This window comes from Mobula birostris, chromosome 10 (assembly GCF_030028105.1).
Source record: "Mobula birostris isolate sMobBir1 chromosome 10, sMobBir1.hap1, whole genome shotgun sequence".
Lineage (NCBI taxonomy): Eukaryota > Metazoa > Chordata > Chondrichthyes > Myliobatiformes > Myliobatidae > Mobula > Mobula birostris.
Window position 1 is genome coordinate 36,066,859 of NC_092379.1, and position 16,238 is coordinate 36,083,096.

The window sequence follows — 16,238 nt, forward strand, 5'->3', positions numbered from 1 at the left end:
GGTGATTACTAAAGAAAAGTATTCATTGCGGATCTCCCCCAAAGTCCTCCACTCCAAACATTTTGCCTCTTTTAGCTCTGGCCGGCCCAGACTCTCACTCTGGCCATCCTCCTGTTTTTCAAGTATGTTTTCCTGAATCCAACTCACCAAGTCCTTCTCGTGGCCCCTCCTAGTTCTCCGAAGTCCATTCTTCACTCTCTCCCTGGCCACATTGTAACCCTCTGGAGCCCAGGCTGATCTTTGCATCCTATGCTTCTAGACTAGCTGTTGCACATCTCTTGTCAAGCATGGCTCCTTCATCCTTCTGTTCTTTCCCTGTCTCAGTGGGACAAAACTCTGCAGAGCTCCATCCAAGTGAAGCCCAAAACGACTTCCACATTTCAATTGTGTGTTTCTGAGTGCATTCATCCCAGTTTGTACTCCCAGGTTCCTGCCCAATGTCCAATACCATCATAGTTCAAACACCGGCGCCCCCCTCCCCCCCAGTTATTACTGCTGCAAGCAATCTTGTCGTACTCTTGTACACATGGCAACAAGAAACAGACTTGACTTTGACCGATACGTTTAATTATTCCAGAATAGCATGGAACAGGCCCAACGAGACACACCGCCCAGCAACCAGCTGATTTAACCCTTGCCTCATCACAGGACAGTTTACAATGACCAATGAGACTACTAAGCGGGACGTCTCCAGACTCTGTGGGGTGTTGGGGGGGGGAATCTGAGCACCCGGGGTAGACACACGATCCACTACGGTTCCTTGCCTCTTATTCCAAAAGCAGCGGAGCTGCAAATCTGAAATAGTAACTGAAAATTCTGGAGACACTCAACAGAGCAGGCCAATGAATGGGCAGAAAGTCACAGATACAGCTGTGCATCTCCCAACGTGATCTCATGCCAGCTCATCCACACCTTTTTTTCTGCCCCCTCTGTGTACAAGTTCTTAATCCTGCCTACGTTTCCAGAAGCCGCCTGTTCCATCTGCAGTGCCTCCCTGGTTTTCTTCTTGCCTGGTGGTCGAAGCTATGCTGTACTCAAGCCGGCTTTGCTCAAGGCAACATCACTCAGGTCCTGTGTGTTTTGTAAATGATAGTTCTCTTCGTTCTCTTGGTGTAAGCGAGTTGTGGTATTTAATTGATGCCAGAAGCCTCTCCTAAGACTTGGGCCACTCAGGTGTACTCTGTGTGTCACCCACCGTACTATCTCTCAGCCATTTAAATGGGAGCTTTCAAGCTGAGCTTCTGTACTGTTGTCAGTCAAGATGTAGTTTATACTTGCAACTGTTTGCAAGTGATATTCACATCCTTATCATTTTTATAAATGAATGGCAGATGAGGATTTTTTTCCCTGTGCAAGTAATTTCCCAAAAATGGCAGGGCTGATTTTTCTTTAAAGTAAAGTGCATTTTGATTAAAGGCCAATAAAATTAACAACAAATTTGATTTGGACTGTTTTCCTTTTAGTGTAGGTCCCTTTTACCCTGGAATCTGAATATTGCAGTTAGGGCTTGAACAATGACTAATTATTCAATTACAATAATTAGTAATAAATAATGGTAACCTATTCGAAGTATTTTTTAAGTATCTAATGGGGCGACACAGTGGCGTCTGGTTAGCGCAACACTTTGCAATTGGGTTTGATTCCCACTGCCACCTGTGAGAAGTTTATAAGTTCCCCGCGTGACCGCGTGGGTTTCGTCTGGGTGCTCCTGCTTCCTCCCAGAGACCTACTGGTTGATAGGTTAACTGGACATTGTAAATTGTCCTGTAATTAGGCTAGGGATAATCGGGGGGTGGCTCGCAGGGCAAGAAGGGCCTGTTCCACACTGTATCTCAATAAAAAATCAATGATAAATAAGTATATTAAAATGCTACTTTCCAAGTGCATAATTTCCTCCACTGTGTGTAACTTGGTATGGAACAGGTTGACACTTTGAAGAAGGTGGTACGAGCATTTCATTTTGGAACTTTGTATTTTATCAGCAAGGTACATATTTGAAAATCAAGTAGTAACGGCGATCAGATCATTTCTTGACCTGTGAATGCTGTCTTGCAGTGTACGCCATTCGCGAGGCCGCGACCAACAACTTGACCAAGTTGGTGGAGAAGTTTGGCAAAGACTGGGCAGAATCCACCATTGTGCCGAAAGTACTTGCCATGGCCAGTGACCCCAAGTATCATCTAAGGCGTATGTGACTTTGGTCCCGCAAAATCCGTGAGGTTGGGATGTCTCGCCTACCCAAACCCCGGTTTGTGTGAATGTTGTGTGATTTACTGCCCCTGGCAATCGCCTGTCAGCAGAAAATAACAGATTGTTCACTACATAGAATTATTCAGGAGTATATTTAAGAATGTTAACTTAAGCAAACAGTTATTAAAGGAAAGAAAGAGAAAAAAACAAAAAGGGCCCATTCTACTTAAAAAGTCACGTATACAGTGGAGCTGAAATCTTGAACTTCTCTGTAAATCGCGTGCTGGACCTTCCCTCCATCTGTGTGAAAGCACACAGCACCTTCCGAAGGTCACTGGAAATCCATCTTGAACAAAGAGGCTTTCCCACGGGATTATTGGTCCTTCCTCCTCGAAGCCATTCATCTGCACAAAGCACCCTCATCGTCCACTATCTTTTCTCCTGTCTTCTCCCAGCTCCCGCCAAACAAAGACCTCTCTGCCCAGCATTCTCTAGCACCTTCTCCCAATTCTACCATCCTGATTGGATGACACCTCATTCCTGAGCTCAAAACCAAACAGGCTGAAAGCAGAACAGATTGCTCTTACAGAACTGCTAAAATGAAATGCCTACAGCATAGCAGTAAAAATCTGAACCAGGGCATTGACACTGACTGGGTCAGAATCCTGGATCACCCACCCTAACTGCATTGTGGGTGCACCCAAACCTCAAGGGCTGCAGCCCACCACAAAGGAATTAAATACCACTTCAACCTGTGATGCCCACACATTCCTTGGAGGAATATGCAAAAAGAGCTTCAAGTAACAGAGTACAGGTAGTCCCTAGGAGTGGTCACATGTGACAGCTCTCCCAGTATTCAGCATGAGGTACAGGAGCAAGGATATCAGAATCAGGTTTAACGTCACCGGCATAATGTCGTGAAATTTGCTGTCTTTGTGGCAGCAGCACAGTGCAAAACATAATAACAGAGAAAACTGTGAATTACAGTAAATATATAAAATAATAGTGCGGAAACAGAAATAAAAAGTAGTGAAGTAGAGCATGGGTTCAGTGTCCATTCAGAAATGGCAGAGGGGAAGAGACTGTTCTGGAATCGCTGAGTGTGTGCTTTCAGGCTTCTGTGCCTCCTTCCTGAGGGTAGCAATGAGAAGAGGGCATGTCCTGGGTGGCGGGGGTCCTTCACCATGGATGCCACCTTTTTGAGGCATCGCTCCTCAAAGACGTCCTGGATACGAAGGAGAAAGGCAAAACACAGTTGTACGAGTTATCAGGTTATAGTAGTACAGAACCTCAACCTCTCTGATATCAGCAGGAACGATTTCAAAGGGAATGGCCCAAAGCAGGGGGGATCCAGGAAAACTTTGTGAGAAACAGAGTGAGAGAAGGATGAAGGGTCTCGGCCTGAAACGTCGACTGGCCTGCTGCGTTCACCAGCAACTTCTATGTGTGTTGCTTGAATTTCCAGTATTTGCAGAATTCCTGTTGTTTGAGAGAAGGACATGGCTGGAAAACTCAAACAGGGCAAGAAGCCGATGTATTAGGAGTCTTTAGTGGGGTTGGAGACGGATATGTTTCCAAGGCCTGATGAAATGTATCCTTGGCTGTTATGGGAAGGAAGGGCTGAGCTCCCAAAGTCTCTTCGAGAGTTCAGTGAACCCCTCTCTCACTGCTCCCCCTCCGTGATCGCTGCTTCCTTTCGATGGGAGTCAGTGAAACCTTCTCTCACTCTGTGATATCTGCTCAGCTCTTTACTTCATCCCTCCCCCCTCCTGGTTTCACCCAGCACCTTGTATTTCTTTCTCCACTCACCTTCCCCACCCCCCCCCCCAACTTTTAAATCTACTCATCTTTTTTCTCCACTCCTGCCGAAGGGGTGATTCTGTCGGCCAATCTGAGTTTCTTGGAGTTACGGGTGTACTCATGCAGCTGGTGTTGTCTACAGGGACTTCGGAAAATCTTTTGACAAGGTCCCCAAACGAGCAAGAGACCGAGGGATCCGAAGTAACTTCACAAATTGGGTTCAAAGTGGATTTGCTGATCGGCTTTTGTGATTACCCCGTGGCATACCACAGGAATCTGTGCTGGAACTCTCCTGTAAATGATTTGGATGTGGCTAGAAGTTTAGCAGATGACATAAAAATGTGAGCTTTGTCTTGCGGTGTTAGTGCTAATGATGGTGCATTGGTTAGTTGGCAAACTAGGCAGAGCAATTGTACCTCGAACATAGAACGTTAAAGCACTGTGTTAAAGTGCTGTGCTGATCTTTAAACCTACTCTGAGATCAATCTAACCGTTCCCTCCTACATAGCCCTCCATTTTTCTATCATCTGTGTGCCTATCTAAGAGTTTGTTAAATGCCCCTAATGCATCTGCCTCTACCATCACGCCTGGCGGGGCATTCCACACACCCACCCACTCTGTGTGTGTGAAACAAAAATCTTACCTGTGTACCTTCCTCCAATCATCTCAAAATTATGCCTCTGGTATTGGCCATTTCTGCCTTGGGAAAAAGTCTCTGGCTGTCCACTCTATCCACACTTCTCATCCTCCTTCACTCCAAAGAGAAAAAGCCCCAACTCACTCAACCTTTCCTCATAAGACACGCTCTCTAATGCAGTCAGCAGCCTGGCAAGTCTCCTCTGTGTCCCCTCTAGATCTTCTCCATGCTTCCTATGACAAGAAGGAAGAAAAAGAAAATATTTAAAGAAAAACTGGATAGGTATATGGACAGGAAAGGAATGGAGGGTTATGGGCTGAGTGCAGGTCGGTGGGACTAGGTGAGAGTGGAGTTCGGCACGGACTAGAAGGGCCGAGATGGCCTGTTTCCGTGCTGTAATTGTTGTATGGTTCTACAAGTCACTTATAAATCAATAGCATCATAACATTTTAAGTAACATTTGGATATTAAACACACAGCACGTATTTTCCCCGCATGAGCATATAAAATCATTGCAACACACCAATATCGCTGATTCAGTGGGAGCCCTGGGCTTGTTTCCCTGCAACAAGACGGTCCTATCACGGGCTGATGGGAGTCAGCGATACTCGAACGGGGTTCCTTATGTCCAGTCTTTTCCGCAATTTAGTTTTCGTTGCATTCATTGCAGAGATATGTTGGAAATGGAAGCACCGTTTTCAGTGCTTTCATGGCTATCTCAGGATATTTAGCCTTGACTTTGATCCAGAATGTCGCCAGAGATGTTATGTCAAACATACTTTTCAGCCCACCGTCATTTGCAAGCTCGACGAGCTGATCTTATTCCCATGCTGACATGGATGACGTGCGAGTAATGACCTCGCGTGTGTTCAAGCTGAACAGTGGGTGAGAGGGAATGAGGAAAGGTGCAGCGACTCCTATCGCCAAATCATGTCGTTTCCTCGCGGCCCGGTAGCACATGCTTTGTGGCTTGGTACTGGTCCGCAGCACGGTGGTTGGGGACTGCTGCGCTAGGGAAATTCTAAGCAGTTTCTAGAGTAGGTTACCTGGTCGGCACAACATTGTGGGCCGAAGGGCTTGTAATGTGCTGTGAATTTCTATGTTCGGAAACATGTGGTTAAACCTCCCAGCCCTCTCGTGCTTTCCCACTTATTTCTGCCTTCTCTGCTTACCGGACCTGCCTGTTCAGTGAGTTTGACATAGAATTCTGAGTTAACACCTGCTACACTAGTATCCTGTGTCCCAGCCCAGCTGCCTCACCAGCTTAAACCCTCCCAAAGTGCTCGAGCAAAGGTATGGATAAAAGGGACGCACAGAGGCGGTTTCCAATAGCGCAAGAGTCTGGGGCCAGAGGGCACAGCCTCAGAATAGAAGGACGTCCCTTTACAGCAGAAGTGAGGAGGAATTTCTTTAGCCAGAGGGTACTGAATCGGTGGAATTCATTGTCACAGAGGGCTTTGGAGGCCAAGTCATTGAGTATATCTAAAGTGGAGGTTGATAGATTCTTGATTTGTTAAGGGCGTGAAAAGATAAGGGAGGAGGCAGAAGAATGGGGTTGGGAGGAAAAATAAATCAGCCATGATGGAATGGCAGAGGAGACTCATAGAAACAAAGAAAATCTACAGCACAATACAGGCCCTTCGGCCCACAAAGCTGTGCCGAACATGTCCTTACCTTAGAAATTACTCTGCTTACCTATAGCCCTCTATTTTTCTAAGCTCCATGTATCCATTCAGGTGTCTCTTCAAAGACCCGATCGTTTCCGCCTCCACCGCCGCCTCTGGCAGCCCATCCCACACACTCACCACTCTCTGCATAAAAAAAACTTGCATTGAAACATAGAAAACCACAGCACAATACAGGTCCTTCAGCCCGCAAGGTTGTGCCGAACATGTCCCTACCTTAGAAATTACTCGGCTTACCTGTAGCCACCTATTTTGCTAAGCTCCATGTACCTATCCAAAAGTCTCTTAAAAGACTCTATTATATCTGGCTCCACCACCGATGCCGGTAGCCCATTCCACACACTCACCACTCTCTGAGTAAAAAACTTACCCCTGACATTTCCTCTGTACCTACTCCCCAGCACCTTAAACCTGTGTCCTCTTGTGGCAACCATTTCAGACCTGGGAAAAAGGCTCTGACTATCCACATGATCAATGCCTCTCATTATCTTACACACCTGTATCAGGTAACCTCTCATCCTCCATCGTTCCAAGGAGAAAAGGCCGAGTTCAGTCAACCCATTCTCATAAGTCATGCTCCCCAATCCAGGCAACATCCTTGTAAATCTCCTCTGCACCCTGTCTGTGGCTTCCACATTCTTCTTGTAGTGAGGCGACCACAGTACTATAAGTGGGGTCTGACCAGGGTCCTATATAGCTGCAACATTACCTCTCGGCTTCTAAATTCAGTTCCATGATTGATGAAGGCCAATACACTGTATGCCTTCTTAACCACAGAGTCAACCTGCGCAGCAGCTTTGAGCGTCCTATGGACTCGGACCCCAAGATCCCTCTAATCCTCCACACTGCCAAGAGTTTTACCATTAATACTATATTCTGCCATCATATTTGACCTACCAAAATGAACCACTTCACACTTATCTGGGTTGAATTCCGTCTGCCACTTCTCAGTCCAGTTTTGCATTCTATCAATGTCCCGCTCTAACCTCTGACAGCCCTCTACACTACCCACAACACCTCCAACCTTTGTGTCTCAGCAAACTTACTAAGCCATCCCTCCACTTCCACTTCCTCATCCAGGTCATTTATAAAAATCACGAAGAGTAAGGGTCCCAGAACAGATAACTGAGGCCGACCTCCATGCAGAATATGACCTGCCTACAACCACTCTTTGCCTTCTGTGGCAAGCCAGTTCTGATCCACAAAACAATGTCCCCTTGGATTCCATGCCTCCTTACTTTCTGAATAAGCCTTGCATGGGGTACCTTATTAAATGCCTTGCTGAAATCCATATACACTACGTCTACTGCTCTTCCTTCATCATTGTGTTTAGTCACATCCTCAAAAAATTAAATCAGGCTTGTAAAGCACGACCTGCCCTTGACAAAGCCATACTGACTATTCCTAATCATGTTATACCTCTCCAAATGTTCATAAATCCTGCCTCTCAGGATCTTCTCCATCAACTTACTGAGGTAGGACTCTTTGGTCTATAACTTCCAGGGCTATCTCTACTCCCTTTCTTGAATAAAGGAACAATATCGGCAACCCTCCAATCCTCTAGAACCTCTCCCATCCCCATTGATGATTCAAAGATCATCACCAGAGGCTCAACAATCTCCTCCCTCGCCTCCCACGGTAGCCTGGGGTACATCTCATCCAGTCCTAGCGATTTATCCAACTTGATGCTTTCCAAAAGCTCCAGCACATCCTCTTTCTTAATATCTACATGCACAAGCTTTTCAATCTGCTGCAAGTCATCACAACAATCACTAAGATCCTTTTCTATAGTGAATACGGAAGTATTCATTAAGTACCTCTGCTATTTCCTCTGGTTTCATACATACTTTCCCACTGTCACACTTGATAGGTCCTATTCTTTCACGTCTTATCCTCTTGCTCTTCACATACTTGTAGAATGCCTTGGGGTTTTCCTTAACCCTGCCTGCCAAGGCCTTCTCATGGCCTCTTCTGGCTCTCCTAATTTCCTTCTTAAGCTCCTTCCTATTAGCCTTGTGCTGTGGTAAAGGAGATAGAATTATGATCACTATCTCCAAAATACTCTCCCACTGAGAGACCTGACACCTGACCAGGTTCATTTCCGAATACCAGATCAAGTACAGCGTCTTCTCTTATAGGCTTATCTACATATTGTGTCAAGAAACCTTCCTGAACATACCTAACAAATTCCACCCCATCTTAAACCCCTTGCTCTTGGGATCCACCAATCGATATTTGGGAAATTAAAGCCTCCCATCATGACAACTCTGTTATTATTACACCTTTCCAGGATCTGTTTCCCTATCTGCTCCTCGATATCCCTGTTACTATTGGGCGGCCTATGAAAAACACCCAGTAAAGTTATTGACCCCTTTCTGTTCCTAACCTCCACCCACAGAGACTCCATAGACAATCCCTCCATGGCGTCCACCTTTCCTGCAGCTGTGACACTATCTCTGATCAACAGTGCCACGCCCCCACCTCTTTTGCCTCCCTCCCTGTCCTTGTTGAAACATCTAAAACCCAGCAGTTGAAGTAACCATTCCTGTCCCTGAGCCATCCTAGTCTCTAATGGCCACCACATCGTATCTCCAAGTACTGATCCACGCTCTAAGCTCATCCGCTTTGTTCACAACACTCCTTGCGTTAAAATAGACGTATCTCAAACATTCGGTCTGAGAGCATCCTTTCTCTATCACCTGCCTATCCTCCCTCTCGCACTGTCTACAAGCTTTCTCTGTTTGTGAGCCAACCCCCTCTTCCCTAGTCTCTTCAGTTCGGTTCCCAGCCCCCAACCGTTCTAGTTTAAACTCTCCCCAGCAGCCTTAGCAAACCTCCCTGCCAGGATATTGGTCCCCCTCAGATTGAAGTGCAACCCGTCCTTTTTGTACAGGGCACACCTGGCCCAAGAGAGGTCCCAATGATCCAGAAATCTGAATCCCTGCCCCCTGCTCCAATCTCTCAGCCACGCATTTATCCTCCACCTCATTAACCACTGACATCTCCTCTGTACCCACTCCCAAGCACCTTAAAACTATGCCCTCTCGTTCTAGCCATTTCAGCCCTGGGAAAAAGCCTCTGACTATCCACACAATCAATGCCTCTCATTATCTTGTTCACCTCTATCAGGTCACCTCTCATCCTCGTTCGCTGCAAAGAGAAAAGGCCGAGTTCACTCAACCTATTCTCATAAAGCATGCTCCCCAATCCAGGCAACATCCTTGTAAATCTCCTCTGCACCCTTTCTATGGCTTCCACGTCATTCCTGTAGTGAGGCGACCAGAACTGAGCACAGTACTCCAAGTGGGGTCTGACCAGGGCCCTATATAGCTGTAACATTACCTCTCGGCTCTTAAACTCAATCCCACGATTGATGAAGGCCAATGCACCGTATGCCTCCTTAACCGCAGGGTCAACCGCATAGCAGCTTTGAGTGTCCTATGGACTCTGACCACAAGATTCCTCTGATCCTCCACAGTGCCAGGAGTCTGACCACTAATGCTATATTCTGCCATCATATATGACTCGATAGCCGAATTCCGCTCTTGCGTCTTATAATCCTGGTTCCCTCTTGGCTCGGGTCACCTTGTCATGGAAGAGATCCCAGTGATGCTGTCTGCTCTGCACCCACACTTTGTACATTTCAGCCGTCCTGCCTTCCTGTTTCTAAACTCGCTCGTACATGGCAGAAGGGGTAGTCCAGCGATTACAATACACCAGCACTTCTTCTTTACAACTTGTCTATTGATCTGTAAATCTCCGTTGCAGGACCTCATCTCTCTCCTTGCGGGTGATCATTGGTGCCAGTGTGGACTATGCCTTTTTATCATGGGGCAAAATACATTCTGAGCGTCGCACAAATCAGATCGATGACCTTTTCTTCAGTCTTGCTTCGTGAAGTTCGGGGCTGTGAATGAACGTTTGCATTTTCTGCTGTTTTTTTTTAGGTGTTGTCTGAAGCCTGTGGCCAAGAAATCACAGCAAAGCACATGCTGCCGACGGTTCTCCAGATGGCAGGCGATCAGGTGGCAAACATTCGCTTCAACGTGGCTAAATCATTGCAGAAAATAGGACCGGTTTTAGATGCCAGGTAAGTATTTGAGTTGGGGCTTATAACCCGGCCTGTGGAGAATGTTTCACCTCCAGTTTGGAATGGAAATTGAGACGCTACTGTGGTGGCATTTAGTGATGGAGTCGCACCGTCTTTTGTACCCACAGGTCCAATCCGGCCAAGACCACCGTCTCTGCCGGTCCCATCGTCCCAGGTTCTCAACCTGGGGTTCATGGACCCCTAGCGTAATGATCCATGGCACCAAAATAGTTGTGCACCCTTGCTCCAAACCTTTCCTGCCCGCGTACCTGTGCTTATTGAAGTTGTTAATGTGCCTGCCTCAACCAGTTCCTCTGGCAGCTCATTCCATGTACTGCATGGGGAGGGGCATAAACTTAAACCTCGGGCCTCCCCCTCCCCTGTGGTGTTTGCCTCACTTTCCTGCTTGACCTTGATCCTTTGGTACCCTTAAACGATCTTCTTCTCTATCCAGAGGTTAAGGCCATAAGACACAGGAGCAGAACCAGGCCGTTCGGCCCATCGATACTGCACGGCCATTCTATCATGGCTGATTTATTATTCCCCTCAACCCCACTCGCCTGCCTTCTCCCCTTTTTTTTAAAGAAAGGACATCCTCACCAAGAACATTTAGTAGCCCGTTTCTACCCTCCAAATTACCTGTTTAAGGTCTCTCCACTGCCTTTGTATTCCAAGGGCCTCATTTTACTACAGCTTTCCCAAGCAATGCGCAATATTCCTTTGGGTTCTGGATACAGTCAGTTGTACTGTATAGAAGCATGACCTCTTGTCCATTGCATCTATACTGACAATCACTCCTTGCTATTGTAAACCCACTCAGCCACACTAACTCCACATCCCTCTGTCTTGCTCACTGAACCTGTAGAACAGGCCCGTTGGCCCACAATGTTGTACCAAACTAATTCTTCCTTTTCAGTCCGGACGAAGGGTCTGGGCCCGAAACGTCACCTGTTTATTCATTTCCATAGGTGCTACCTGACCTGCTGAGGTCCTCCAGCATTTTGTGTGTGTTGCTCTGGGTTTCCAACACCTGCAGACTTTATAAATAAAGCAGCGCCTAATTGAACCGTGTCCTTTTGCCCGCACGTGGCCGATATCCTCCATTCTCCGCACGTTCATTTGCCTGTCTAACAGTGTCTTAAATACTTCAATGCTCACACAAAACGCTGGAGGAACTCAGCAGATCAGGCAGCGTCCATGGAAATGAATAACCAGTCGCTGTTTCAGACCGTGACCCTTCATTGGATCGTAAACACTTGTTCTTGTTTCATACCTGCATCCACTTCCACCAGACCCGTCGGTGTGTTCCAGGTACTCAAATCCTCAGCACATCTTTGAGCTGTTCTCTTCTGGCTTTTACATCTCAACTGTGAGCCGTCTGCCTTTGCCTCAGAATTTTGTAAACTTCTGTCAACTCGTCCCTCCCTCAGACTCCATCACCCTGGAGAAAGCAACCTCTCCGGTAACATCTGCAGTACCAGCCAGCATGTCTTCTATACCTTTTTCAGATCCTTTAAAGGGGAGGCCAGAGCTGAATTCAGTACTCCAAATGTGACGTAAGCAGAGATTTATCACAGGCAACGTCCTGTAAACATCTTCTGTACCTTCTCCAAAGTCTCCACACCCTTTAAAGGGGAGACCAGAGCTGAATTCAGTACTCCAAATGTGACCTAACCAGCGGTTTATCACGGGCAACGTCCTGTAAACATCTTCTGTACCTTCTTCAAAGTTTCCACGCCCTTTAGAGGGGAGACCAGAGCTGAATTCAGTACTCCAAATGTGACCTAACCAGAGGTTTATCAAGTGACTGTCCAGGTTTTTGTTCCGGCCTGCACCACCACCACCTCCTTTGGCAGCTCAGCTACCAACTCCTGCATGAAAAGTTTGCTCCTCCAATCTTCTTTAATACATTTTCCCTCTCTCCTTCAACCACTGATGGATAAATCCTGGTTAGAAGTGAAAACCGCACAGTGAGATTTCAGTTAACGCCACCACCATCTTCATCAGCATGTGACGTGGGCGATCGTGGTCTCTCCATGGCCACGGTTGTTCTTGGCAAATTATCCTGCAGAACTGGTTTGTGCCATTGACGCCTTCTGGGCCGTGTGTGTTTTTACAAGACGAGGTGACCCCATCCCCCACCCCCCAGCCATTATCAGTGCTCTTCAGAGATTGTCTGCCCGGCATCAGTGGTCGCACAACCAGGACTTGTGATCTGCACCGGCTGCACACATCACTGTCCACCATCTGCTCCCACGGCATCGCGTGACCCTGATCAGGTGGGGGGGCTTAAGCAGGTGTTGCACCTTGCCCAAGGGTGACCTGCAGGTCTGCGGAGGGAAGGAGCACCCTGCACCTCCTTTGGTAGCAACGTATCTCCACCCTGCCAACCCGTCCGGTGAACGATTTTTGTGAAATTGTGCGTTTGTGATTTGATTGGAATTTGTGTGGAAAGCAATAACAGACGGATTGCATTAAAAGGAAGTTTATGCATTCAGTGCCCCCTCTCTTCAACGGCATAAAAATGCGGCATCCGAATTATTCTCCTTTTGCATCCACTAACCCAAATGAGCTCAGCTGCAGTTTGTGACCGTACTCTTCTAGTTGAGCTCTAACCCGTATCTGGCCAGTAAACGATCAGTTGTGGTAGTGGGAGCCTGCGTGAGAGGCAGAAAGAGGAGATTTTAATCTGGGTAATATCCAGTATCGCTTTAGATTTAAGTGAATGTGCTGCTATCTTGTTTTGAAGGTCACAGGTACTAAAACTTGCTTTTAAATCACAGCACTTTACAGAACGAGTTCAAACCAATATTGGAGAAATTGGGTCAGGACCAAGATATGGACGTAAAGTACTTTGCGCAGGAAGCCATGACTGGTAAATTGTGGCTTTGGACCCAGCTCGGTACGAGCATAAGCATTCTCCCTTCGAGCAGTTGTGGCCTGCATTGTCCCAGAGTCTGTCACTGGGTCTCTGAAGATGAGCACAAGACAAGATGGGTGTCTGCTGGGTTCCTGCTGTGGGGGCACTGATGGTAGAAAAGGCTCTTTAAGCTAAAGATGTGTGTTTTGTAATCTGCACGTGTAACGAGTGAAGGTCGGGGAAAAACATGCAGTCCTCAGCACGTTCATTAAAGGGGATAAAACACAAATTATGGATTCAAAACTCTGAACCAGCAAGAGGGTTATTCGAGCTGCTGGAACAATGCTGTGATATTTGGAACTGTTTCCAGTTAAAGGGATTTACTAATTGTTCAGAATTATAAACCTTGTTATAGAGCCAAGCATGAAGTTCTCAGTTCTGTCTCTTACTTGCCTCCCTGTTTCTGGAAGCTGAATATTTTAAGAACCAATCCAGAGTTTTGAGTACAATCCTCAGTAAAGAGTTCTGTGTTTATATTAGGTGATTTTTAGGGTTTAGGAACGGGTGTTAAAATCTAGTGCCAGACATCCCACCCTGCAAAAACTCATTTCAGGGAGGTAGCAGTACGATATGGAGAGCAAGCTGTTGCCCCATGTAGCAAGCTCCCCGTCTGCATGCACCCAAAGGAACGGCAGATTGAGTTTGGTACCAGGAGCACCACAGGAGTTGTCATTCAGCGTAGGACTGCCTTAGGGACTCCAGCTCCGGGTTTACTCCCGAAGCCTTCCCTGTGAGTGGGTACAGCCGCAAGGCAGCAGAGGTTTGAGATCAGAATTTTCCTTCTCCTAGATGAGCTGACGAGTCCCATCTGTCCGAATAGGTCTTGAAGCAACAGGAATTAAGAGTTGGCAATGTATGAATTCACTTGCAATATTTTAGAAATGACATACTCCATCGCTAGAATTCCCACAAGTTGTCGTCATAGCTTACAGATAGATGCGTGTTCTGATTATCTTCAGAAACGTTCCCATTTTGTCTCCTTTTAATATCTAATCTGCATGTTTTCCTTCTTATCTAGTGCTTGCCTTATCATAGAAAGGAGTGAAGAAACGGCTGTCCAGACTTGCAACGAGATCTGCCGCTGACATCTTTGAAAACCTTCTTCACTCTCTCTTTGTACCGTACAGGAAAAAGGAAAGTTACGTCACATCCGGAGTTTCTCCAGTTGCCGGACGATTTCCCTCCACGCCTCTCTGACATAGTGGGGAACCGCGTACGAGGCAAGTGACAGCCGTGGTTTGCCATTGCCTTCTGCCGGGTGAGTTTCCAAAGAGATCACCAGCTCGTAACCCAGCATGGATGGAAAGCGTGCAGGGGAGCCGGCTGGATTCAAACTCGGGGTGACGCCACTACAGCATCAGCCGGGTCAGCCTACTGTATAATATGGGGACTACTTTATGTTGTAGTAACACATCGTTGCATGCGCTATTAGGTGCACATTGATACAAATGTGTGTGTTCTGCATCATTTTCTACTAGTAAACAACCATGAAACTTCGCTCCTGTCTCCAGCATTTTTATTAATAGCATTGTTGTGTAGCCAGGCCACATACACAACACTCTTTAAAGAATTACCCCTGGAAATGTAAATGTCTCGTACGTAGTGTCACTGGATTTTAGCTGCCTTGCAGATTCTAGTCTGCAGTCTTTCTGCTGTCTCAATTTAGCTTGAGATATCAAGCTGTCTACTTCCCCTATTTATTTTCATTGACTGTAGTGTACCCAGTGGCATTGTGTATCCGATGGGTTTAACTGTTAACAAGGATGTGAGGTTATTAGCTTTGCTGCTCTGTCGACAGTCACTTGTATCCAGTATGCCTCCTCCTCCTTTCCCAAAACACCTTCGCTTGTATTCCCAGCATCCTGTGGCAAATGCTCGAATTAAAACTGAAGATGTTGTCCAATCTGAAACTGTTCTCGGATGGGGTGGCAGAGGAGGGGCCCACATTGGATGGGCCTTGGCTTGGGGAAGTGGTCCACATTAATGGGTCCTGACCCTGATGTAGGAGAGGGTTTCGCATTTGATGGGGCCTGGTGAAGGGGTGGGTTCCACATTGATGGTTCCTAAGGTGGGGCCCACATTTAATGGGGCCTCATGTGTCTGCACTCATTGTCCCCACGTTGCTGAATGATGTGCTATAAGTTTTGACCTACCTTAATTTCCCTTTTAATCGTTTTTAACATTAAAAGAAAGAGTGCCCGTTAGACAGTTATTGAAATGACTTTCAATGCCGACCTCATTATTCCAGTGACTTGAACAGCAGTGCCAGTGGATGCTGTGATTACCTGATGGTTTGGTTCGGCAGCCATTGCTTCTGTACATATTAGTTAAAGTAGATTTTTCAATAGCTAAGCTTCTCTTCCCGACCAGAATTACACAATATTGTATCATTCCAATGGTCTAGTCACATTTGGGATGCCATTTCAATATTGCAAATCACGTAATTTAATCTCTGTTAGCTTTTTGAATGATTTTAGAGATTGTGTTAGGCACGTTTAACCTGTTACCAGTGGATGTCTTTCTCCTAATTTGTATATTACATCATTCTTTTGACTGCTTTAATTAATAAAGTGGATTAAGGTAAACGCTGCTTCGTGTTGCACACCAGAGAGGTGCAGGATTTACCGCCTTGCGACTTTTGCGGAGCAGAAACTCGTAAAAAGCATGTCATGTGTTTCGTTTCCTTTTAATTTTTTCCTTCTGTTACATTTCTTTTTGAGGTAGCTTTCTGTGCTGTTCACTGGGTTTTAGACCAAGGTCTTGCACACAAATCAGAGTTAGTCACTGAAGATTTAGTCAATGTGGAGAGACAAGTGCAGCAGGGGAACGGGCCCTTCACCTCTTCTCTCTGGCGTCTTCTCTCTTCATCTCTTCCTAACAAAAGCCCCAAGCCCAACCTTAGTGTCCCTCACCAAA

General features: G+C 46.5%; 1 protein-coding gene across 1 annotated transcript in view; it reads left to right on the plus strand.

Moving 5' to 3' along the window:
- LOC140203582 (serine/threonine-protein phosphatase 2A 65 kDa regulatory subunit A beta isoform-like) overlaps positions 1-10,612 on the plus strand; it is a 48,409-nt gene extending 37,797 nt beyond the window's left edge. The window contains exons 12-15 of the mRNA XM_072269628.1: positions 2,056-2,187; positions 4,133-4,191; positions 10,260-10,402; positions 10,531-10,612. Of these exons, the coding sequence (XP_072125729.1) occupies positions 2,056-2,187; positions 4,133-4,191; positions 10,260-10,402; positions 10,531-10,612 (416 nt within the window). The remainder of the gene's footprint in view (positions 1-2,055; positions 2,188-4,132; positions 4,192-10,259; positions 10,403-10,530) is intronic.
- Positions 10,613-16,238: the final 5,626 nt, after the last annotated feature.